General features: G+C 53.8%; 3 protein-coding genes across 5 annotated transcripts in view; 2 read left to right on the forward strand and 1 right to left on the reverse strand.

The window, feature by feature from the left end:
* The window catches only part of CTSA (cathepsin A), a 29,723-nt gene that overhangs the window by 2,868 nt on the left and 4,096 nt on the right, over positions 1 to 22,759 (reverse strand). Inside the window, exons 1-13 of one of the 2 annotated variants that reach the window (XM_083447504.1) lie at positions 8,084 to 8,174; positions 7,828 to 7,988; positions 7,207 to 7,321; positions 5,521 to 5,571; positions 5,039 to 5,125; positions 4,798 to 4,953; positions 3,482 to 3,573; positions 2,897 to 2,981; positions 2,669 to 2,760; positions 2,330 to 2,408; positions 1,360 to 1,508; positions 1,155 to 1,230; positions 913 to 1,002 (exon numbers count right to left, since the gene is read on the reverse strand). In XM_083447504.1, coding sequence (XP_083303630.1) covers positions 913 to 1,002; positions 1,155 to 1,230; positions 1,360 to 1,508; positions 2,330 to 2,408; positions 2,669 to 2,760; positions 2,897 to 2,981; positions 3,482 to 3,573; positions 4,798 to 4,953; positions 5,039 to 5,125; positions 5,521 to 5,571; positions 7,207 to 7,321; positions 7,828 to 7,988 — 1,233 coding nt within the window. In that variant the 5' untranslated portion in view covers positions 8,084 to 8,174. Of the gene's footprint in view, positions 1 to 912; positions 1,003 to 1,154; positions 1,231 to 1,359; positions 1,509 to 2,329; positions 2,409 to 2,668; positions 2,761 to 2,896; positions 2,982 to 3,481; positions 3,574 to 4,797; positions 4,954 to 5,038; positions 5,126 to 5,520; positions 5,572 to 7,206; positions 7,322 to 7,827; positions 7,989 to 8,083; positions 8,175 to 22,759 lie in introns of those variants that run through there. The other variant, XM_083447505.1, reaches the window with a different exon arrangement.
* On the forward strand, positions 15,076 to 20,182 carry NEURL2 (neuralized E3 ubiquitin protein ligase 2). 2 transcript variants are annotated; one of them, XR_014512866.1, is made up of 3 exons: positions 15,076 to 16,253; positions 16,594 to 18,691; positions 19,241 to 19,353. XR_014512866.1 is itself a non-coding variant. In XM_083447609.1 (2 exons), the coding sequence occupies exons 1-2, from the start codon at positions 15,112 to 15,114 to the stop codon at positions 19,354 to 19,356; spliced, it is 804 nt and encodes a 267-aa protein (XP_083303735.1). In that variant the 5' UTR covers positions 15,077 to 15,111; the 3' UTR covers positions 19,357 to 20,182. The 2 variants fall into 2 exon arrangements, 1 of the variants encoding a protein (XP_083303735.1); XM_083447609.1 differs by lacking the exon at positions 16,594 to 18,691 and having other exon boundaries at positions 15,077 to 15,799; positions 19,241 to 20,182.
* Positions 20,980 to 22,735, forward strand: SPATA25 (spermatogenesis associated 25). Its single transcript, XM_083447641.1, has 2 exons — positions 20,980 to 21,115; positions 21,866 to 22,735. Exons 1-2 carry the CDS (start codon positions 20,995 to 20,997, stop codon positions 22,663 to 22,665), a joined length of 921 nt encoding a protein of 306 aa, XP_083303767.1. The 5' UTR covers positions 20,980 to 20,994; the 3' UTR covers positions 22,666 to 22,735.

Raw genomic sequence — 22,759 nt, forward strand, 5'->3', positions numbered from 1 at the left:
GTGGCTGCTAGACTGGTGACTAGGAGCGGCCACCGAGACCACATAACACTGGTCTGGAAAGACCTACATTGGCTCCTGGTACATTTCCGAGCACAATTCAAAGGTGCTGACCTTGAAAGCCCTAAACAGCCTCGGTCCAGTATACCTGAAGGAGCGTTGCCACCCCCATCGCTCACCCCGGACACTGAGGTCCAGCACTGAGGGCCTTCTGGCAGTTCCCTCCCTGCAAGAAGCCAAGTTACAGGGAACCAAGCAGAGGGCCTTCTCGGTAGTGGCACCCGCCCTGTGGAACTCCCTCCCTTCAGATGTGAAGGAAATAAGCAGCTATCTTATCTTTAAAAGACGTCTGAAGGCAGCCTGTTTAGGGAAGTTTTTAATATATAACACTGTATTGTTTTTAACACTCGATTCCCCAGAGTGGCTGGGGAAAATCAGCCAGATGGGCAGGGTATAAATAAATGATGATGATGATATCTAATCCTTGTTTAAAGCCATCCAGGTTGGTGTCCTGTGGCAGTGAGTTCCACAGCGTGACAAGGCACTGTGTGAAGGACATCGTGGTTCACTGCAGAAGCGGCTGAGGCATTTCCCAGGAGGCACACACCTGACTCAGCCTCAGGCCAGCCCAGTCTCCAGGGAGCAGTAGCCAGACGTCACCCGCCCCCCCCCCCAGAAGGACGGGGAGTTCACACCAAGGGAACCCCAGCCCTGCAAACTCCCTCCTTTCCAAAGGTTCTGGATGCCTAGTTTCCACCAGAACCTGCAGGTGAAAAGGGAGGAGGGCCCCAGGGCCGTCTGATGTTCTTCTGTCCATCAGTGGCCCTGGAGGGAAGGGGTCCTGCTGACAGGCACAGGGGCCCGTGGGGGGCACCCTCCTCCAAGCAGCCCCCCACGGCTCCTGGCTCAACCCACCTTCTGGCGCAAGGAGTCCACGAACCACTCGTCCCCCAGGAAGTTGCAGGCCATGTCTACGTCGCCGTTGTAGATAAGGATGCGGTATTTCTGTGGGAGGCCAGCCTGGAGTTAGTGGAGCCCCCTGGTGCCCATGTCTCCCCCGCCCCCAGGTCCTGAGGAGGGGTCCCAAGGGCCTAGCAGTCCAACCCCCCTGCAATGGAGAAATCCCCACAGGGGGCTCCTTCCCTCCACAGACTCACCATGGTGCCAAGCAGTTTCAGGTACTGGTCATTCATTGTCATGTAGATGCGCTTGTAACCACGGCTGACGGGGAAGCTGGAAGGGGGGGGGGGGCAAGGTGTGTTAGGAGGGGCGGAGTGAAGCTGCGCAGTCCCAGGCCAGGTCAAGGCCTCCTCCCCTCCAGAGGCCACCTTTGTGTCACCCCCCCCACCTGTCCTCTCTCACCTGCACATCTGCCATTCCGGGGCATTGTCCTTAACGTGCAAGGCCTTGCGCACCTGGGGGTCGTTCATGTAGGTGGTGGGGGACGAGGTGTTGATGCAGGGGGGGTCCAGGCGAGCCTTGTTACTTGCGACCGGCAAGGTGAGCAGGAACTGGGGGGGGGGGTGAACACATTTCAAAGTAAGTATGCTGAAGTCGCCAGCAGCTGCTCTGGTTGCTAGAAGCAGCCCTTTGACCCTCCCTGCCAAGACGGCACAAGTCTTTCCATGCCCAGGTTTGCTAGGCCACTGGAGGAAGAGATGGCTGAGGGAGGGGGGCGATTTTGTGGTGGTGATGGATACAGGTGTCCTCTCACAAGCCACCCCCCCCCCCAAGTTCTCTCTCTTCCGGGTCTGCCCAACTGGAAAGCACTGGGCTGGGCCTGTTGCCCCCTCTGCCTCTACAATAGTAATAATAATAATAAATTTTATTTATACCCCGCCCTCCCCAGCCAAGACCGGGCTCAGGGCAGCTAACACCAAATATAAAAACAATTGCTTAGAATACAGCTTTAAAAACAAGATTAAAATACAAAATTAAAACATTAAAATGCAGCCTCATTTCAGTGGAACTCAATCAAAAACTTTTTGGGGGATGAAAACGTCAAATCTTCACCAAGGCCAACTATCCAGACTGGTCCTACGTGGGCCAGAAAAAGCCAGGGAAGTCCCCAGATAGGAGTTCCATTACAGAAGGAAAAAGGGGAAAAGAAAGAGGGGGGGGGGGCATTAAGTTGATTCCAAGCCAAAGGCCAGGCAGAACAACTCTGAAATCAGATCCCGCAGGGCCCTGGTCTCATGAGACAGAGCGTTCCAACAGGCCGGGGCCAGTGCTGAAAAGGCCCTGCCTCTGGTTCAGGCGAAAGAGCCTGATGCCAAGCAGAAATGGAGACTGAATCATGCCCCCCCCCCAACCTCTAGATAGCTGCTCTCACCTCCCTCCAAGAGGAACGAAGCGGCTGCCGAATGAAGTTGTTGCCCAAGTCGTAGCTGACCAGCATCCCATCATTGTACCTGAAAGCCAAAGAAGGGTCCCGCTTAGCGTCACCTCACTGGAGAGCCAGAGGGGTTCCCCAAGGGTCATCTAGCCCAACCCCCACGCAGGGACCACAGCTGAAGAATCCCGGAGCTTCAGCTCTTGCCTGACGTTCTGGCACCTCCTGCCATTCTCACCCACCCAGGGCAGGGCAGCGGGCGCTGGAGTTGGGCATGGCTTATAAGGCAGTCCCCCCCCCATCTCACTGGGGAACGAACCTGCCAGCAGCCGAGCCTACCTGTAGCTTCCAGGCACTCCGCCAGCACACGGGGCATACAGGTTGTAGATGTTGAGGCCGGACTCGTCCACAATACGGATCACCTCCGCCATCTGCAACGAGACGCAGGGAAATGCAAAGATCCAGCCAGGAGGAAGTGGAGAGAGAGAGAGGGCCCAGCCCCACTCCTCTGCCCAGGCAGTGCCCCACAAGTGGGTTTGGGGGCAGGGGGAGAAGCCCTCCACTCACCCCAAGAGTGCAGTTCAGGTTCTTGTTGTCGTGGAAGTTGCACTTGCCGCCAGAGCAGCACGAGGCCTGCAAGTCCGACCAGAGCCTGCAGGGAGAGGGAGGACCAGAACCATCGTCACACCAAAGCCCTGGGCTTTGCCACGGCCCCCCCAGCCAAAGCAGACCCCCATTTCTCCCCTCCCACGCCCTCCCCACTGCCCATCTCCTCCGCCAGAGAACTTAATTCTATCGATTTTTTACAATGCAAAAACATAAACTGTTGTCCTTCCGGCATCACATATTCGCCACGACTAAAATGTTCCAAGTGTGCTCTTATCTCTGCATTTAGGAACTTAATTGCTGAGCTAGCCTCTCTGAAGATCTGTTGGTGCAGCAGGCAATGGGAAATCGCTTCCACGTTCCCCAATGTAAGAAACATGACGGAGGCCACAGCCGGCCGACCTTGTCTTCTTTCAGAAGTTCCTTTTGCAACCTTTGCGTGGCAAATAAGTCTCTCTGATAAGACCCAACTGAACAGTAAATCGATGACTGCCCATCTTCTGCACCCAAGGACGCAGCCCCCACCCCAAGCCGGCAGATTCTCACCTGCTCCCCAAGAGGCCGTGGTAGTAGGCGAAGTAAACCAGGGAGTTGTCGTTGGTCTCGTAGGAGGAGAGCCCGTTGCCCACTGCGATTCCCTGGAAAACACAGGCACAGCCCCATGAGCGAGGAAGCCCCCTGGGCACCTGAGCGAGAAGGGGCTGCCATCACAAAATGTGGCATGTTTCTCTGACATTTGGAAAGCTGAGCTCTCCTTTGGTCTGCTGCCGTGGAAAACGCGTTGATGCATATTCACCAACAGAGAGCTTATACTGTTAAAACCACAGAATCATAGCGCTGGAAGGGAGCCGAGGGTCATCTAGTCCAACCCTCTGGAAAATGCCCCCCCCCCCAACTCTGTTTATGACCCTCCAGAGCAGGAGAGTCCACTGTCTTCCCAGGGAGTCCATTCCACGGCCCAAGAACTCTTCCCATCATTAAGTTCTTCAGAAAGCAGGAGAAAACAAGCTTGCTCCCTGGGCTGTTGTGAAAGGAGCCACAAGGTCTTAGGAAGACGCGAGTGAAGTAATTTCCCGCTGAGTTTCTGGCACTGACGCTTCTTCTTCCGCTGAGCCTGGGATCTCCCTTCTTGCTTGCCCAACCCGGCTGTTGCTTAGCTACCTGATGGCAACTCTGCCTTCTTTGTGACTTAATTTCCACAGGTGTGTCAAGGTGAGAAAATGCCTCTGCAATTTGCAGGCCTGCCGCCTCCACGTTTTGTGGCTTCCCCCGCGGCTGCTGAGGCTCTGACCCAGCAAAAGCTGCCTTAAACATCACAACCGTTGCCATGAACTGAACCGCTCAGAGATTCCACTAGTGCCCTCAAATGCCAGCGGTCTGAGAGTCAAACCTTTGTGCGCTTCTCTCCGTCCTTGTCCCCAAAGCTAAAGCAGCTTCTAGAATCAAAATCACGTGACTGTAGGGTTGGAAGGGACCCCCCAGGTCATCCAGCCCAACCCCCCTGCGATGCAGGGATCTCAGCTCAAGCATCCCTGACAGACGGCCCTCCAAGCTCTGCTTAAAAACCTCCGAGGAAGGCGAGGCCGCCACATTCCGAGGGAGTCTGTTCTCGTTCCTCTGGAAGGAGCTGCCAGCTGAGACTGGTTCCTCCGGAGCTCCTGGGACAGATGCAGCAGGCGGCCTTGGAGGAGCCTCTGCACGCGGCTGCCACCCACGACTCTTTCGAGCGCGGGCTCAGCGCCAGGACCTTGAAATCCTCCAGAGCAGGTGAGTGGCAGCCGCCTCCTTTGTCAGGCCGAGGTTGCAGAGGCCCCGATCCCCAGCCCAGCCCCTGCTCCTCCTCCTCCCCCGCAGACACGCACCTTCAGGTTGAGGCTGGGGTCTTGCATGACCCACTGGGCCAGCGTGGGGATGTAGATCCCGCCGTAGCTCTCCCCGGTGAGGAAGAGCTCCTTGCTGCTGTACTCCGGGTAGAGGCGCAAGAACTCCTTCAAGGCCAGGTAGTTCACGCGAGCCACCTGCCGGGGGGAGGGGCAGAGTGAGCGCACGGCAGGTGAAGGAACGGGAGCCCCCAGAGCCCCCCTCCCAGTCCACCATACGCACCTCGGTGTCGTTGGTCCGGTAGTCTTGGCTATCGGAGTAGGAGTAGCCCACCCCAACGGGGGACTCCAGGTACAGGATGTGCGCCAGCTGAAAGAGACGGTGACAGCAAGTCACTTTTCAGCCACCAGGGGGCGACATACCCCCTGGTGCCCTCAAGCGCTTGGTTTCATTCATTTCACGGCACCTTTTTCCTCCCAGGAGCTCAAGGCAGCCTCCACGATTCTCCCCCTCCTCGTTTTATTCCCACAACCACCCTGTGAGGCAGGCAATGACTGGTCACAGCCAATGGAACCCTGGTCTGCCAGATCCTGCTCCAACACTCCAGCCTCTACGCCAGACTGGCTCTCTAGCTGCCCAGAGACAGGCAACGGGATCCTTGGCTGCCACTGCCCTTATCAGAAAGAGCCAGGAATTCTGTTTTGATTCCCAGCAAGCATTTCTTAGGGACCCCCTTGACGGATGGGGGAGGAAGGAGGCCTCACCTTGTTCCAGGCATAGTTGTTGTATCCCAGAGTGGATCCATCAGGCTGAATCTGCCAAGGGAGGGAGAAGGGGCTGTTATTGCGACACAAGGCCAGGGGATTCCCTCTCCGGTGACCCAAATCGCAGCAGATCCTTATTTCAAGGCTCTGTGCGGAGCAGGCCTGGGCAAATCAGGAGGCAGCCGGCCTCACGGTGAGAAAGTTCACACATTCAGGTTTCGAATCTGAGTCACCTCCTGGTGCATCATCCCAATTAACTTCCAATTCAGATTATTTATTTTGCAAAGGGAGCTGACAGGCCATTATGTTGCGATGAGTGATACTGGAAAACAATTGCACTTCTTCCAGGCTCTCAAGAGATTATCCTCCTCGTCACAAGCCGAGCGCAGGCGGGTGGCTGATCTCATAAACGCTGATTGAGTTCTCGTCACCCACGGCTGGCTTGCACCTTCCCACCCTGAAAGCGCCACGGCTTGTAGAACAAGGAACCGCTAGGCCAGTTGTGGCATCAACCTCAAAGATGCAGCCAGGGCCACAAACCTGGACAGCTTTACAAGAAGGTTAGCCAGTTTCTTAAGAGGCGAATAAGGCTAGCAATGGCTACTAGTCAGGATAGCTATACGGAATCTCCCCTGTGCGTTTCAAAGGAGCCTGCCTGAAACCCTCCAGGGATCCTTGGATCGGGACCGTTTAAACACATTATTACCCCACTCTGTGGAATTCGATGTGCTATGTTTTAGCTGTACAATCACTAAAACTGCTTTTTCGGTGCGGCCTGAGCAGGAGCAGTCACCATTCAGAGAAAGAGGTTGGAATAGGGCAATATTTGGGTGGAATGTCTCTGGATCAAGCGACTTTTCTGTTTTTGGTTCTCAAAGTTCTTAACCTGGCTCAAGACTGTCCTCTGAACTAGCCGGATGTTTAACTGAGAATCACAAGTCAGTCTGCCATTTGAAAAACGAGACTTTAGAGCCGCCTTGGTCCCGAATGGCAACTAGACATTCCATTGAGACGAAGGCAACCTTGGTTTAAGAAGCCATTTGGGGCCAGCTTATATATATATCTGAATTTCTAACTCCGGTCAGGAGCAACAGGCCTCTGCAAACCAGACGCTGGAGGCTGTGTTGCACTGTGGCCCTGCTTGCGGGCTTCTCAGGGGGGCCCGGTTGGCCCCTGGGAAAACAGGATGCTGGGCTCTGGGGCCCCTTTGGCCGGATCCAGCTGAACTCTTCTAAATTATTGCTATGGGGAAAGATGTTAATCGACCAAGTAAATTTTATGTGAAAATAGTTTTGGGAAACTGCTACAATGATTTATACGGAAACTCAGCCGGGGGACTCGAGGAAGGCACCCAATAATGTTAACAAAAGTGGAATTTTTAGGATGTTTTCTTTCTATTTGTTTGTTATAAATATGGATAGCTAATAAAAAAAAATTGAAATAAATTATTGCCGTCAACTGTATCAAATCCATATGCTGCTGTTCTCCCCCCCCCCCCAAAAAAAAGGAACTCAAGGCAGCAATCACATCTCCAAAACCAATTGCAACAGAAATGCAGATTTCCATGCCTGGCTCTCTCCCACCTTGGCATAGCAAATGCCCAGCGCTTCCCCACCTGCTCCAGGGGAAAGGGATCTCCTGGCCCACCAGATCCCACCCCCCCCTCCATCAGTCCCGGACACTGACCGTGAAGGGCCCATGCTCTGTCAGGAGGCCGGCGATGGAGCTGCAGCCAGGCCCGCCGTTCAGCCACAGCACCAGGGGCTTGTCTGCCGCGCCGTTGCCCTGCGCCTCCACGAACCTGCAAGGGAGGCGGAAGGAGGGTGAGCAGCCCCAGGCATAGCTGTCAACCTCCCCTTTTTTGCGGGAAATCCCCTTAGTCCAGCGCCGTTTCCCGCTGCTATCCTGGATTGTTAGATACAGTGGTACCTCGGGTTACGTACTTAATTCGTTCCGGAGGTACGTTCTTAACCTGAAACTGTTCTTAACCTGAAGCACCACTTTAGCTAATGGGGCCTCCCGCTGCCGCAATTTCTGTTCTCATTCTGAAGCAAAGTTCTTAACCCGAGGTACTATTTCTGGGCTAGCGGAGTCTGTAACCTGAAGCATCTGTAACCTGAGGTACCACTGTATCTTGTAGACGGTCCTTGGGACAGGTGAGGCTGCAGATCCCTTATTTTTGAGGCTGCAGATCTTTTCGAGGCTGCGGATCCCTTCTTTTCAGATCTGAAAGTTGACAGCTCCGGCCCCCCGGGACCCAGGTGCAAGCCCCCCTGGACCTGCAGCCCCCCTCCCCACCACACCTACCAGTAGTGCAGGTGCTTGTCGCTCTCGGCGTCCAGGTAGCCCGAGTAGTGCTTGAAGGCGGGCTGCTTGGCCAGCCCCGGCAGGTAGGTGACCTCGTGCCCGGCGGGCGCCGCCTGGGCAGCGCCGCAGAACAGCAGCAGCAGCAGCAGCAGCGGCGGCATCTGCAAGAAGAGAGCCCGTCAGAGCGCGCCGGGACCCCTCGAGGGCATCCAGCCTGACCCGCCCGCCCTGCCTGCCCGCCTCCCTCCCCGCTTGCCTCGGCAGCAGCTCCGGCGGCTCGACTGGGGCCGCGCGCGCGTGACCCGCGCTCATATGGCCCGGGCGGGTCACCTGACGAGGCGGAAGAGAGGGGCGGGGCCCCGGGGACGGGCGGCCAATCGGAGACGCGCAGCGCCCCGTCGCGGGGCCGTAGTTACCGAACGCGATGCGCCCTCGCTACCGTAATCTCCTGCGCGGAGCAGCGCGCGCCAGAAACAGGAGGAAGAAGAAGAAGGTTTATTATTTACAATATTATTATTATTATTATTATTATTACTATTATTACTATTATTATTATTGTTAGCTACATCGCCGACCCCCTGACAGAGCAAGGGCCCTTCACGGTCAGTATTATTATTAGTTTAATTATTATTCATTACATTATAATTTTTTAAAAAAGTATTTATTATTAAAATAATTCAGCATTAATACACACATGTTGCCAATATACAAGCATACAAACATACATTTCATACAATCCTTAAAAATGTTCAAACATACCTACACTCAATCCCACAGATAATTATAATTATATTATAATTTTTTTAATTACTTACTTATTTATGTATTTATTTATTTAATCAGTGCTTTTTTCTGGGGGGACACAGGGGGACACATACCCCTAAACATTTTGTAAATCTTTGTACTTTTGTCCATTTACTTTATTTATTTATTTATTTATACATACTTTATTTACAACATAGTCCACAACAACTGTTACATACAAACAAACAAACAAACCCACCACCACTGACAATTTCATTCTCAAAATTAAACTCCTATCCCCTTACACAAAGAGAACATAACCTAAAAATAAAAGACTTCCTTTATCCTGTCAATGGCCACCTTGTTTACTTCTTGTGTACTGTTTCTTTTATTTCTGATTACTGGAATTTTTCCTAATTATGACTTTAAAAACCTCAGTCTCCTGTATTCCCTCCCCCCCCCCCCATTTGAACTATAAAATGATGATTTTCTAGACTCAAAATGAGAGCATCCCTAAACATTTTTTAATATATATTTTTAGAAAAAAGCACTATTATTATTATTATTATTTCTTCAACTTATACGCCACCCTATACCCGGAGGTCTCAGGGTGATCACAACATATAAAATCAAACCGAAAGCAGTAACCCCGTGTTGGCCAAACTTGGGTGCACATGCCCATCATCTGAATGGCAGCGCCCATCAACTTGGGGTGGGGCTCAAATATTTTATTGGGGGCCCTGAAGGGACCTCAGCCCCTCGGAGTTGGCTGCTATGGTCGATGGAATCCGACTCGGCCGAAGGCAGCTTCCTGCATGTTCCTAATATGCTGGGATGGCAGGGTGAGCAACACGGGGGGGGGGGGGCTGTTGCCCTCCTTCCTCCTTGGGGGGCATCTGGGTGGCTCCTAGGAGATGCAGGCTATGGGACCTGCTATTGGGCCACTTGTCTGATGCAGCAGAGCCCTTACGGGTAGCTTGTTTCCTTTTTAGTAATATATATGGAACAACTGATTGGTTCAAACTTGGGAGAGGAGTACGACAAGGCTGTATATTGTCTCCCTGCTTATTTAACTCATATGCAGAATTCATCATGCGAAAGGCTGGACTGGGTGAATCCCAAACCGGAATTAAGATCGCCGGAAGAAATATCAACAACCTCATATATGCAGATGACATGCAGATGACACAACCTTGATGGCAGAAATTGAGGAGGAATTAAAGAACCTTTTAATGAGGGTGAAAGAGGAGAGCGCAAAATGTGGTCTGAAGCTCAACATCAAAAAAACGAAGATCATGGCCACTGGTCCCATCACCTCCTGGCAAATAGAAGGGGAAGAAATGGAGGCAGTGGGAGATTTTACTTTCTTGGGCTCCATGATCACTGCAGATGGTGACAGCAGCCACGAAATTAAAAGACGCCTGCTCCTTGAGAGAAAGGCGATGGCAAACCTAGACAGCATCTTAAAAAGCACAGACATCACCTTGCCAACAAAGGTCCGTATAGTTAAAGCCATGGTTTTCCCAGTAGTGATGTATGGAAGTGAGAGCTGGACCATAAAGAAGGCTGATCGCCGAAGAATGGATGCATTTGAATTCTGGTGCTGGAGGAGCATGGACCAGAGCACGCCAGGCCCTCCTGTCTTCCACTGCCTCCCGCAGTTTGGTCAAACTCCTGCTGGTAGCTTCAAGAACACTATCCAACCATCTCGTCCTCTGTCATCCCCTTCTCCTTGTGCCCTCCATCTTTCCCAACATCAGGGTCTTTTCCAGGGAGTCTTCTCTTCTCATGAGGTGGCCAAAGTCTTGAAGCCTCAGCTTCAGGATCTGTCCTTGCAGTGAGCACTCAGGGCTGATTTCCTTCAGAATGGAGAGGTTGGATCTTCTGGCAGTCCATGGGACTCTCAAGAGTCTCCTCCAGCACCAGAATTCAAAAGCATCTATTCTTCGGCGATCAGCCTTCTTTATGGTCCATCTCTCACTTCCATACATCACTGCTGGGAAAACCACAGCTTTAACTATACGGGCCTCTGTTAGCAAGGTGATGTCTCTGCCAGGGATCTACAGGTATTTTAATATTTTGTTGGAAGCCGCCCAGAGTGGCTGGGGACAGAGTGGCGGGGCATAAATAAATTATTATTATTATTATTATTATTATTATTATTATCTACTGGTGGGACAAGCCTGAACAGAATGGCTGAGGATTCAAGAAAATGGCCAGACCTTCCTTGGGGAGCAGGCCAGCCATCTCAACTGACTTCAGCTGCCTGAGAGCAGGTGGAAGGAAGGTAGGTTTTTAGGGAAGGACGTTTGCAGGCTGAAACCCCAAGTGTGACATCAGTTTCCGTGCTGGGTCACAAGCAGCTGATCCCTGTTGTGCAAGCTTCACAAGATGCAAATGTCGCCATTTCAGGGAGCATCTTCTCCACCCACACAAGAAGCACCTGCTGTTCTTTGAAGAGTCAGTTCCTCCTCTGGGCACAGAACTCAAGTCACAAGGTCCCCCCAGGAGGGGACACAGGATTGTGATGGGGAGACTGGCCAGGCCAGTTGTGGTGGCCAAAGGCTTGCTGGGCAAATGGCCCGTTGCCTCAGGCCGTCTGCTGAAAGGATACTCATCCTTGCAGAAGCTCATCACCATCATGACAACGCCTGTCAGTTTATCAGGTTCCACAGCTCTTTGCCCCCCAAGTCTGAATCATCCATGGCTGATTCTGGGGAGAGTGGCTCATGGACTGCTCACCAGGCTCCTGGTGCGCCAGAGGATTGACGTAAGAGCTGGAGGGCATCAGAAGAGACTGCTGGATCAGGCCAGGGGCCCAGCCAGTCCAGCACCCGGTTCTCACAGGCGCCGGCCAGATGTCTATTATCGGACGCCCGCAAGCAGGATCCGAGCACCAGAGGAAAAGGAAAAGAAGTTTTTCAGCTATTTTAAAGGAAATACGCCAGAATCTGGCCAGACACTGTTTCTGGTGGCTGAATCCCAGAAATGTAGGGGGAAGTCCTTTCGTAGGGCAACTCTTCCTCAAGGGTCATCTAGTCCAACCCCCTGCAATGCCAGAACCACAGGGAAAGCATCCCTGGCAGATGGCCACCCAACCCCTGCTTAAAAATCAGGGACCCCCACCTCTTGTTAAACTTGTGGTCTCCAAAGGAACCCCCCCCCCCAAATTCTTTCCTACTACTTGAAACAGGTGCCCCCCCCAGCCTGTATTTATGCATCAGAAGATTCCTGAGTGCAGAACCTGAGCTTTGATTGTCCCTATCGAAATTCATTTTCTTCATTTTAGTCTTCCTTCCTTCCCTCCCTCCTCTGAGCTCTTCAGGCAGCACGATAAGCTGGGCTTTGGCGAGGGACTCCGAGGGAGGAGGATCCCTTGCAAGCCAGACTCTTGTGAAACCATTCGAACTCAGGACGCAAGGGAGAAACATGCTAGGAGGAAGGCACGCTTGGCAAATGCACAGCGTGATCAGCTCCTGCCCAAAAGCCTATGTCGCCACCATGGAAGGACGTGTGGATCCAGAATTGGCCTCCACAGTCACTTACGGACTCACTGTTAAAACCGTGTTTATGGAAGACAATCTGACTCGGCTTCGAGGGATCGCCAAAGAAGAATGTGTGTTCCTGCTAAACCTCTCCTCTCCTGCAACAGCTGCTGCTGTTATGCGATACGATAATCTTTATTGTCATTGTCCCATACAGAACAACGAAATTGAAAAATCTACATAAGACATTCAAAAACCAACAAGCCTGCTATCCCAGCTATCCCAACCTGGTTAGCCCCCTAAAAACTCTGATACCCCATTTTTAAACACAATATACCCCCATAGAGATTACCTTAAAGGTGCCCCTGCCCGTACGGGCCAGTCTTGCCAGACTCTAGGGTTGTGCGCTCATCTCACTCTATAGGCCGGGAGCCAGCGCTGTCCGAAGACACTTCCGGGTCACGTGGCCAGCGTGACAAGCTGCATCTGGCGAGCCAGCGCAGCACATGGAACGCCGTTTACCTTCCCGCTGGTAAGCAGTCCCTATTTATATACTTGCACCCAGGGGTGCTTTCGAACTGCTAGGTTGGCAGGCGCTGGGACCGAACGACGGGAGCGCACCCCGCCGCGGGGATTCGAACCACCAACCATGCGATCGGCAAGTCCTAGGCACCGAGGCTTTTACCCACAGCGCCACCCGCGTCCCCTCAGAGATTACCTTACACTGCGTTTAAAACCAAAATCGCATTTGGATAGAAACTGTTTCTCAGGCGGCTAGTCCTAGTCTTTATAACCCTGTACCTTCTTCCAGAAGGCAGAATCTGAAAGAGATCATTTCCGGGGTGCGCACTATCCTGCGCTATCTCTGCAGCTTTCTTATGACACCTGGAAGCATAGATTTGATCCAAGGTGGGAAGAGTGCACCCAATTATTCTCTCCGCAGCCTTTACAACCCTGGACAGCATTGTTTTTCCCCTGACCGTGCAGCTCCCAAACCACACGCACAGACCATAATACACTCTCCTCAGTGCAATGGTAAAATGCCATCAACAGGTCCTTTGTTTACTTCATTTATGAGCAACTTCCTGGGATGCAGCTCTGGGCGATGTCTGCCTGGCCTGCCCAAGGCAACCTCATCGTGCCTGGCAAGTTCCTGGGCAGTGCAAAGTTCTTCATGGAGAGCTGGAAGGGAGCCAAAGGCTCATCAACTCCAACCCCGGGCAGCGCAGGAATCACAGCTCATCGCGCTGGCAGCTTTCTTCACGCACAATAATTTTTCAGAGCCTCTCTTGCTTGTGTATCCTCACAACCAGACGGTGCATTAGGAAGAAACCCCTGGGTGGATCAGTCCAAAAGTCCTGCCTGTGCTTCCATGAAGTCCACAGACGGCCATAAAGGCAAGAAGCTCTCCCCGTAGGAGCTTCCAAGCAAGTGGCTCTGCTGATGGACTGCCCCTGAACATGGGAGTTCTGTATAGCTGCCAGGGCTAGCTGCTGTTACACCCGCAGAGTCTTCTGGATCAGGCCAATGGCCCATCTAGCCCAACATCCTGTTCTCACAGGGGAAAGCCACAAGCAGGATCCAAGCACAAGAGCCTGCTCTCCTGCTGCTGTTTCCTGCAGTTGGTATTCAAAAGCCTTGCTGCCTCTGGCCAGGAGCCACGGAGAGCCTCTCCTTCAGGAATCTGGCCAATCCTCTTTTAAGGTTGGTGGCCGCCACTGGCACCTCCAAGAGGGAGTTCCATATTTATAGGAGGAGCTGCTCCTGAAACTTCAGCTGGTGTAGAATTTGGCAGCCAGTCTGAGCATAAAGCACCAATCTTGGTCCGACTGCACTGGCTACCAGTTAGTTTCCGGGCCCAATTCAAAGTGCTGCTCTTGACCTTAAAAGAGCCTTAAAAGAGCTCAGGATATGATCCTTCCCAGACCCTGCGATCATCCTCCGAGGCCCTTCTTTGTGTGTCTCCTTCCTGAGAAGTCCAGGGGGCGGAAACATGAGAAAGGGCCTTTTCTGCGGTGGCTCCCTGCTTGTGCAATGCTCTCCCCAGGGAGTCCCGCCTGGCGCCTTCGTTACATCTCTTTAGGTGCCAGGCAGAAACATTCCTCTTTTCTCAGGCCTTAGGCTGGTTAAACCACCCATGGCTTTTAAAGGAGGGAGTAGGCGGTTGTTTCTGTTTGTTGTTATATCACACATTTCTGTGTTTTTATACTGTCAACCGCCCTGTGATCCTCGGATGAAGGGCGGTATACAAATCTAACAAATTTATTAAATAAATAAAATCTGCTCCATGTTGATCCTCCTCTGCCATCATTAATTTGTCTGTCCCCACCCCCCACCCCATCTAAGCTAGTGCCCATTACCACCTTTAATTTATTAATTTGATTTAACCTTCTTCCTTCGGGCTTGTAAGACAGAGCTATTCTACCTGGCCTTTAATTTGAATTCAGCCTGATCTTTTATTCCCCTTCTCTTCCCTCCCCCTCCCCTTTTTTGAGACCCCACAGCTAATTCTCCCCTGGTCTCCTCGCTGGCCCAAGTAGGACCAATTCAGCCAGCAGCCCTGGGGATTATCTAACGCTTACCGGTATTAGATGGATTTCCACTAAATTGATTTCTGAACTTTGAATTTTATTGTTATTCATGCTTTTATACTGTATTTTATGCTGCTTTTACAATCAGGTGTTTTAAATTTGTTGTTAGCTGCCCTGAGCCGGGAAGGGCAGGGTATAAATAATTTATTATTATTATTATTACCACACCTCATGGCATTGCCATCCATCAAATAATTATACGCTGGCTGAAGCAAGCTGGCATTGCCCACACCCAAAAGCAGCACATGGTGCCCTCTGTTGTGCCACCCTGATGCCCGGGGCTTCCATTCTGTAGCAGGCCAGGCTGCCCTTTCCTTGCAACTCACAGGGCATTAGGACCCGGCCGGCTCCTGCCAGCCCACACCCTTCCCTATTTGGAGACCTCAAGTGTCCTGGCGACAGCAGCTGCCCTGACGCGGAGCCCCCTTAAAATAGCCTCAGTCCTGCCCACGAGAAGCCCAGGGATGAGTGCTGCAGGCCACCCGCCCACCCGCTTCCACCGGATCCACGGGGCCAATGTCTGCGTCGACCCTTCGGGCACCCAGGCCACCCGCGTGGAGAGCTTTGCCAATGGCGTCTGCTTCAGCCGGGAGCCCCTGGCGCCCGGGCAGATCTTCCTGGTGGAGATTGAGGAGAAGGAGCTGGGCTGGTGCGGCCACCTGCGGGTGGGGCTGACCGCCCATGACCCTCGCAGCCTGGAGACGGTGCCCGAGTACTCTCTGCCAGACCTGGTCAACCTGGGCGACAGCTGGGTCTTCGCCATCACCCGCAACCACAACCGGGTCGCCCCGGACGCTGCCGGGGAAGAGGCCTCCGCCCGGGTGAGGGGCTTCCTCTCTGACCCCTACTTGCTCATCGAGAAGGTCAGGATCCCTCGGGACAAGCTGGTGGGCCGCAGCAGGCCAGGCCGCTACAGCCACCTCCTGGATGACCTCTACAGGACCAACGTGCTCCCTGCCACCGCCCGGAGGAGCAGGATCGGGGTGCTGTTCGCCCCACAGCCGGACGGGACAGCCGACATGCACATTGTCATCAACGGCGAGGACATGGGTCCCAGCGCCAGGGGTCTCCCGGGCTCCCGGCCCCTTTACGCCGTGGTCGACATCTTTGCTTCCACCAAGAGCGTCCGCCTCATCCAGGTGGAATACGGATGTAGGTATTCCCAGCTCCCAAACTGGTATGGCCCCTGGACCATGGGGCAAAGGGCCGTAGCTCAAAGGTGGAGCAGCCTCATGGCAGCTGTGGGGCTGGGAGGGACGACTCCTGCCTGGAACCCTGGAGGGGCATTGCTGCCAATCAGTGTAGGCCGTACTAAGCTAGATAGACCAATGGGCAGACTGCACGAGGCCAGCTTCAGAGCTGGTGGATGCCATTGTCACAAGAAGGGAGACTTTCTGGAGGTTCGGATCCTGATGGCCCCAAGGCAACAGTTGGGTGGGCTACTCGGGTGAAGGGGAGAGGGAGAGAGAAGGAGGTCAAGCCCAGAAGCAGGCAGCCAGTTGCTGGGTCGTCTTAGGAAGGGCAGGGGGCAGTGGACAGGGAAAGTGAGCCTTGCCCCAAAGGGGTCTGGAGCTGATATGAGGTAAGAAGGCAGGAGGAGAGGGAGGTTAGATAGACTGATGATTTATTACGGTCGGGGACCAGCTTATAAAACACAATTGGGGGTACAATCCCAGAAGAAAAACAAACATTTAAAACAATGTACAACGATACATTTAAAATTTATAAATGTGATAAGCATATAGATACTTAAAACTTTTAAGATAAGCTACCACAGAGAGATGGCCCAGAGTCTCTGAGCATATGGGACTTTTTTAAAGGATCCTTCCAGGACCGGCGAGGGAAGAGCCGAGCTTCTGGCGAGTGTAGAGGCCCTTCTTGCATTTTTGGATACGAGGAAGAAGAGATGTGCTGCCGGTGCGGCTATATACCTCTCGGAGGGGGAGGTTTAACACTGTCCATACAAATAAGGCACTTTGAAGAGCAGCTGGCAGGAGAATCCTAGAATTGTGGACTTAGGAGGGGTCCCAAGGGGTCTCAAGGGGTCATCTGGTCCCACCCCCCCTGACATGCAGGAATCACAGCAGGTTGGTCTAGCATAGTGGCAGGAATGAGATGGAGCAAGAACTCTGGATGTTCCAGGTGCGATTCTTGTCACTGGGAGACCGAAGCCCCTGCTCCCTCCGTCCGCACTAGGGGGATGATACTGATTCAATTGCCAAAGCTAGTCTAAGCACAGTGGCACCTCAGGTTACAGATGCTTCAGGTTACAGACTCCACTAACCCAGAAATAGTACTGCGGGTTAAGAACTTTGCTTCAGGATGAGAACAAAAATTGTGCGGAGGCAGCGGGTGGCCCCATTAGCTAAAGTGGTGCCTCAGGTTAAGAACAGTGTCAGGTTAAGAACAGACCTCTAGAACGATTTAAGTTCTTAACCAGAGGTACTACTGTATTCTGAGAAGACGACAAAGCGCCTTGAACGCTCTGAAACAGGCTGTCTGGATGTCAATCCCAATCGCTTGGGAGCAGAGAGACCAGGAGGCAGTGGAGCCATAGAGGCAGGGATCCAGGAAGGAGCCTGACAGAGAGGATCGCAGGATCCTAGGGTGAGGAGGGACCCCAAAGGGTCATCTAGCCCAGCCCCCTGCAAGGCTGGAAGCCAACAACTCTTGCCGCCAGAAAGATCTCCCTAAGGATTAGTCAGGCTCTCGTAACCTGAATCCAGGGCTAAGGGAGACCCAGGAGGTGTTTCTGGCTGCATTATCTGTTGGCAAACAGAGCAGGGGTATAATTAGCAAGCATCCCGGCTGGCCGCTCTCTTCAGTCCCATGTGCGCAAGGGATCTATTTTTAGGGAGGGTTTGTTTTCTCTGCCGCACTGGCAAAGCCCCTGCCCCTTTGCCAGCCTGCCTTCGTGGCCAGTGGTTCTCCCGCCCGGGCAAGGAGGGACGTGGTGGGCCGGGTGCGAGGTTCGGGGAGGCCATGGAATGCAGCCACCCCACGGGGCTTGCTGTGGCTTAGCTGCAGGTGGCAGTCAGTAGTTAACCTACGGAACTCCCTTCCACAGGAGGCAGCAATGGCCATCAACTTAATAATAATAATAATAAAATAATAAAATTTTATTTATATTCCCGCCCTTCCCAGCCGAAGCCGGGCTCAGAGCGGCTAACAACAATAAAAGTAACACAGCATTCTAAAATCCATTCATTCTAAAATCAATTCAAAATCAAATTAATGGCAACCATTGGGCTAGAGTTCTGTGAGGATTACACCAAAACACGCTGAGAGCTGGGTCTAGTTCCGCAAAGGCCTCTTTTGTGTGTGTCTCTGGGATGTGAGGCTGTGAACAAATCTCCTTGGAGAGGTGTGCCAATTTCCTCTTTGGCCTGCATTCCTCCCCCCTCCCCCCTCTGCTTCCTGGTAACCTGGGAAAGGCATGCAAGAAGCATTAAGCCCAAGGCAGGGTTGATGCCTCACCTCACTTCAGCCCCCCCCCCCCACCTCTGGATGAGACCTGTCCAAAGAAGAAGGCTTCTGTGGCTGCAGAGACCGATATGGGAGAGACATGTTTTGTTGCAGCTGGGGCAAAGGAAAGCTGCTACTGATGCGCCAGGGCGTATTTTCCTTTCTGCGCTTCTCCCAGCGGTCGTTCCTCCTCTGCTTCCTGCTATGAATGTCTGCCTCCAGGCACCGCGGTCATCTGCAAAGGATTCAAACACACTGGGGTTGATGTTGCCAGCCTTCGTGTCACAATTGATACAGCAGACTCTTCTCATGTCCTTATGGTAACCAAACCACAGAGTCTTGCATTGTTAGAGGACTCCCCTCGCACTTCAAAAGCAGTCCAAGTGTATTAGCAGAGTGACAGGCCGCTTGGTGCTTTTCAGTCTTCAGGATCCTTTAGGGCGTTGAAAGGGAGGCAGCGGCGCTGGCAAAACAAGCCCGGTTGTTGTGTTAGGAACATGGAAGTTATGTCTGGAAGCACCAGGAGGTGAAGAGAGATGGTGCCTCTGACAGGGAGCCAAAGGGAGGTTTTCACCCAAGGTGTGAGCGCAGCTTGTCTTTGGCATGTACATACTGGCAAAGTGGGTGAGGAATGAAGGGGGAAGTTGGTTCCCCATGCCAAAGTGGCGTGGTGCCACCTCATTGCCTGGCCCTCCATGGGCTTATAAGTATCAAGCCTTCATCTTAACAAAAACATCCACACGCCCAGGGCCGTCTTAACCATAAGCGCCAGGGGTGCGGGGCACCCGGGCACCAGGCTTTCAGGGGCACCAGACCGAGAGCCCGAGGCCCGAGAATTGGAGGCCGGGAAAGAGCCTGCCTGTTGGTCGGAGCGCCGCGGCCGGCTCTTCTGCTATGGGCAGCTCTGTGCTGCGAGTTTGGGGGCAAGCGAGTCAGCGAGGTGCTGAGGCAGTCAGTTGGCTCCCCCCTCCTGCATGCCTGGGATTGGCGTGGGGCCGTGGAGACGCCTGCCCAGCACACGCTGCTTATACCACGAGGCGCCGGGCGCCATAAGAGGAATGGGTCCCAATCCTCATGCTGAGGTTGTCTCACAGCCAAGTCCCCTTCTTTCTCTTCTTTTCCTCCCAGTCCCCTCTCTGCAGACCCTCTGCCGGCTGGCCATCCAGAAGCACATTGCCCACCGGCTAGACATCGATGGGCTCGACCTCCCTCCATCGCTGAAGAACTTCTGCAAATACGAGTGAAGTGACCAGGGCATCTTCTTCGCCTGCATGAGTCGCCCACCCAAAAGACTTGATGGAGGGTCCACCAGAACGAGCCGAGAGCAGTGAAGCCGCGCTTCGTCCTTGCTCTGTCCCCAGAACGCCAGCCTTAGGGGCCTCACTTCCCACGTAGCCACTGGGGAGCCACGTATATGGCGAGAGACTCACTGAAGGGGCAAGACCACCACACCAGCCCTCCAAGCAACAGCAGGACCCTGAAATAGCAGGAACAGTCCAACGGAGGATTTGATTTTCAGACTGCAAGATGTAGCAGTGAACTGGAAGCACCGGCCAACTGCCCTGTTTCTAGGTATACTGGGAAATGCAGAATATGCTCTGGCAGACAGCCTACATGCAAAGAGATTTTTAAAAAAGATCACTAGGAGAATCTGCTTACTCGGAACATGCCAAGAATGTTTCTGCAGGAAATATTCAGCCTAGAGCGAGTTTGGTAAGCGAGGAAGTGCCCAATTTTTCTCGCTGATCCAGCTCTCAGAACAAAGGCACGCTTTCCCTCTGAGGTGACTTAACTTCTACACACGTGTAAAGCTAAGGCGAGGAGCAGCTCTACGCAAGCATGTGAAGTTTGTAGGGCCACGGGCTCCACTTTTGTGGGTTCCCCAGCGGCCCGCTGTTGTTCTGACCCAACATCACAGTGGTGCGTTTATGGAAGAAATGAACTATGTAGACCTTCCTGTGACGTGAACTCCGAAGCCCAGAGGGTGTTGCTGCTATGGGGAAAGGGGGGCACACTAGGCTTCATGGAAGTCATGCCTGTTCAATAAAAGCTGCCTTAGAACAGCAACAAGTCCTGGGAGTGCCCCTTCCCTGCAACCTCAGCTCCCTTTCCCTCCTGGTTATGCAGCAGAGGGCTGCCAAGCGAGGGAGGCTCGGTTTTATTGCCCTGATACTGCAGTACATAATTGGCAATGAAACGATCAAGGGGGTGGAGAACGGCTGCAGTGTTTGGGACTTTTGCAGTGGTTCTCCACCTGTGGGTCCCCAGATGTTCTTGGACTACAACTCCCATCATCCCTGAGCTCTGGCCTTGCTAGCTAGGGGTGATGGGAGTTGTAGTTCAACAACACCTGGGGACCCACAGGTTGAGAAAGGGTGGCTTAGAGAAAACGCAGGAAGAGGCATCGTGCATGAAGAAAAGGAGAGAAAGGTTTCTCCCCATCTCTGCTAACACTAGACTCTGTGGGCATCCCATGAAGGCTCAGGGAAGGGGAAATAAGCAATTTCTTCACACAGCACATAACCTATGGAACTCGCTTCCACAGGAGGCAGCGTTGCTTCTGACTGCCAGCTGCTGGAAACTGCAAGAGGGGAGAGTCGCTCTTGTGCTCGGATCCTGCTTCTGGGATTCCCATAATGGGCATCTGGTTGGCTGGACTCGATGGGCCCTTGGCCTGATCCAGCAGGCTCTCCTTATGCACTTATGGGGGGGGGCAAATGTTGGGGGCCGGAAGAGGCTTAGCAACCTGCCGGCTTCACCAGGCTTCCCTCCTCCTCTGCCATTGAGCCAAGTGGCCCCAACTCCTTGGAGCAGCCGAGGGGCAAGGCTGCCCAGGGGCTCTGTGTGAGGTAAGGGCCAAGCCCTGTGACGCTGGTTCTAGAATGGGGAGAGTTCAGGACAGGCACAGCACTGAGGCAGCCACAGGCCAGCTCTCAGCGGACACCATGTCCTATTATGGGAAGGGGAAACCTTCCGCTGGCTTCTTTCCACCTCCAAGTCCAGGTAACGGCTCCCCTTTCATCCCCTGAGTAGTTTTGTGCAGACAACGCCCTCCTCTGTGCGGCCCCACACATTTTCCTCCCCCCCCCCAGCTGAATTGGTGTGTGGAGGGAGCTCTTCATGCCACCCCAGAGATGGGTGGCTGTCTTCTTAGACTCACAGAAGTGGAGTTGGGACCCCCAGCGGTCATCTGGACCCCCCCCCAGCAATGCAGGAATCACAGCCCAATAATCCCTGGCAGATGACCAGGGATGAAAACCTCCAATGGACAAGAGTCCACCACCTTCTGAGGTGGTCCACTCCGCTGCCAAACCCCTCTTTGACAAGGCCAGAGAAGAGGCCCCAGCGCTACAGGGATGAGGCCCGAGGGAGAGGCAGGCCTGGGGGGGCGGCAGCTGATATGGGCCACACGGAACCATCTCCTAAGCTCTCTGGTTTCTTCTGGGGCGGAGTGGGAAGCAGGGAACCCATGGAATGAAAATTACAGCTGCAGCTCGACTCTCGCTCCAGTTTATCTTCCTCTTGGGAAATAGGATTACTCAGCACCAGGAGGCAAGTGAGTATGTGGGCCATGGAAACTGGTATCGAGGGCATGGAAGGAATTTAGCACCCTCAATTCACCCCGCCTTCAATCTAGCCTGAGAACCAGAGCCCCCAAGTTGTCCTCCTCACACACCCTCCCCGCCAATCCACCTCTGCCCCAGACACTCCAGTTGGTGCCCCCCCCAACACACACGCCTTTATTTTGGACAGGAGAATCGGGCAGCAGAGAGGTCGAGATGGCACCGAGTGGCCCGTCGAGCCTCTACCCTGGGATGCCAAGGGAGACACCGGCTTCAGGGGGCCTCTCCTCTGCCATCGGGCTCCTGAGGAGGAAGCTACAAGCCAAGCAGGGGGCCACGCATCAGCTCAGTGGCCCCCAGCTGCTCCAGGATCCGGACGCCAAGCCGCCTTGCGGAGGAGCCTGCTGGTCACCGGGCACACTTGGGCAAGGGGCGCCAGAAAGGTGGGAGCCACACCGAGGCCTCTGCTGCAGGAAGCTGTGCCCTCAGGGACCGGACCGGGAATATCCTGCCGAGCAGACGGGCGACCGGTGGCTCTTCCTCTCCTCTGTGCCGCCGCCGCCCCTCCCTCTCAGCCAGCCCCCCAAGGACTTTGCCAGCTCCGGCGGAGACTTTGCGCTGGCCAGGTGGGGCTTCTTGCCCAGCGGGGTCTTCCTGATGTCCACCAAGTTTGGCAAGGACAGAGAGGCCCAGCCCCCGCTGCCCCTGCCCCCCAACATCTGCATCCTGACCCTGGCCATGATGATCGCCGGCATTCCCACGGTCCCCGTGCCGGGCGTGCGGGAGGAAGACATGGTCCACGCTGCCCAGTGCTTTGTGGCGGAGAACCTGGAGCCTGGCAACGCGCCAGGGGAGGCAGCACAGAGGAGGAGGAGGAGGTGGGCTGCCATGCAGCGCCTGGGGCCTTCCTGCAAGAGGGGGGACAAGCAGAGGAAGAGGGCCACCCACAGGAGCCTCCTGCCCCTGTTCCTGGCGCAGCTGGAGAAGTGAGAGCAGGGAGGGGGGGAGGAACACTTAATTCTGCTTTGAAAAGCCAACATAAAGGGTTTGTGAAAAGCAAGGCTCTTTGCTTATGTCCGTGCTT

This window comes from Podarcis tiliguerta (genome assembly GCF_965153285.1).
Source record: "Podarcis tiliguerta genome assembly, chromosome: 6".
Classification (NCBI taxonomy): Eukaryota; Metazoa; Chordata; class Lepidosauria; order Squamata; family Lacertidae; genus Podarcis; species Podarcis tiliguerta.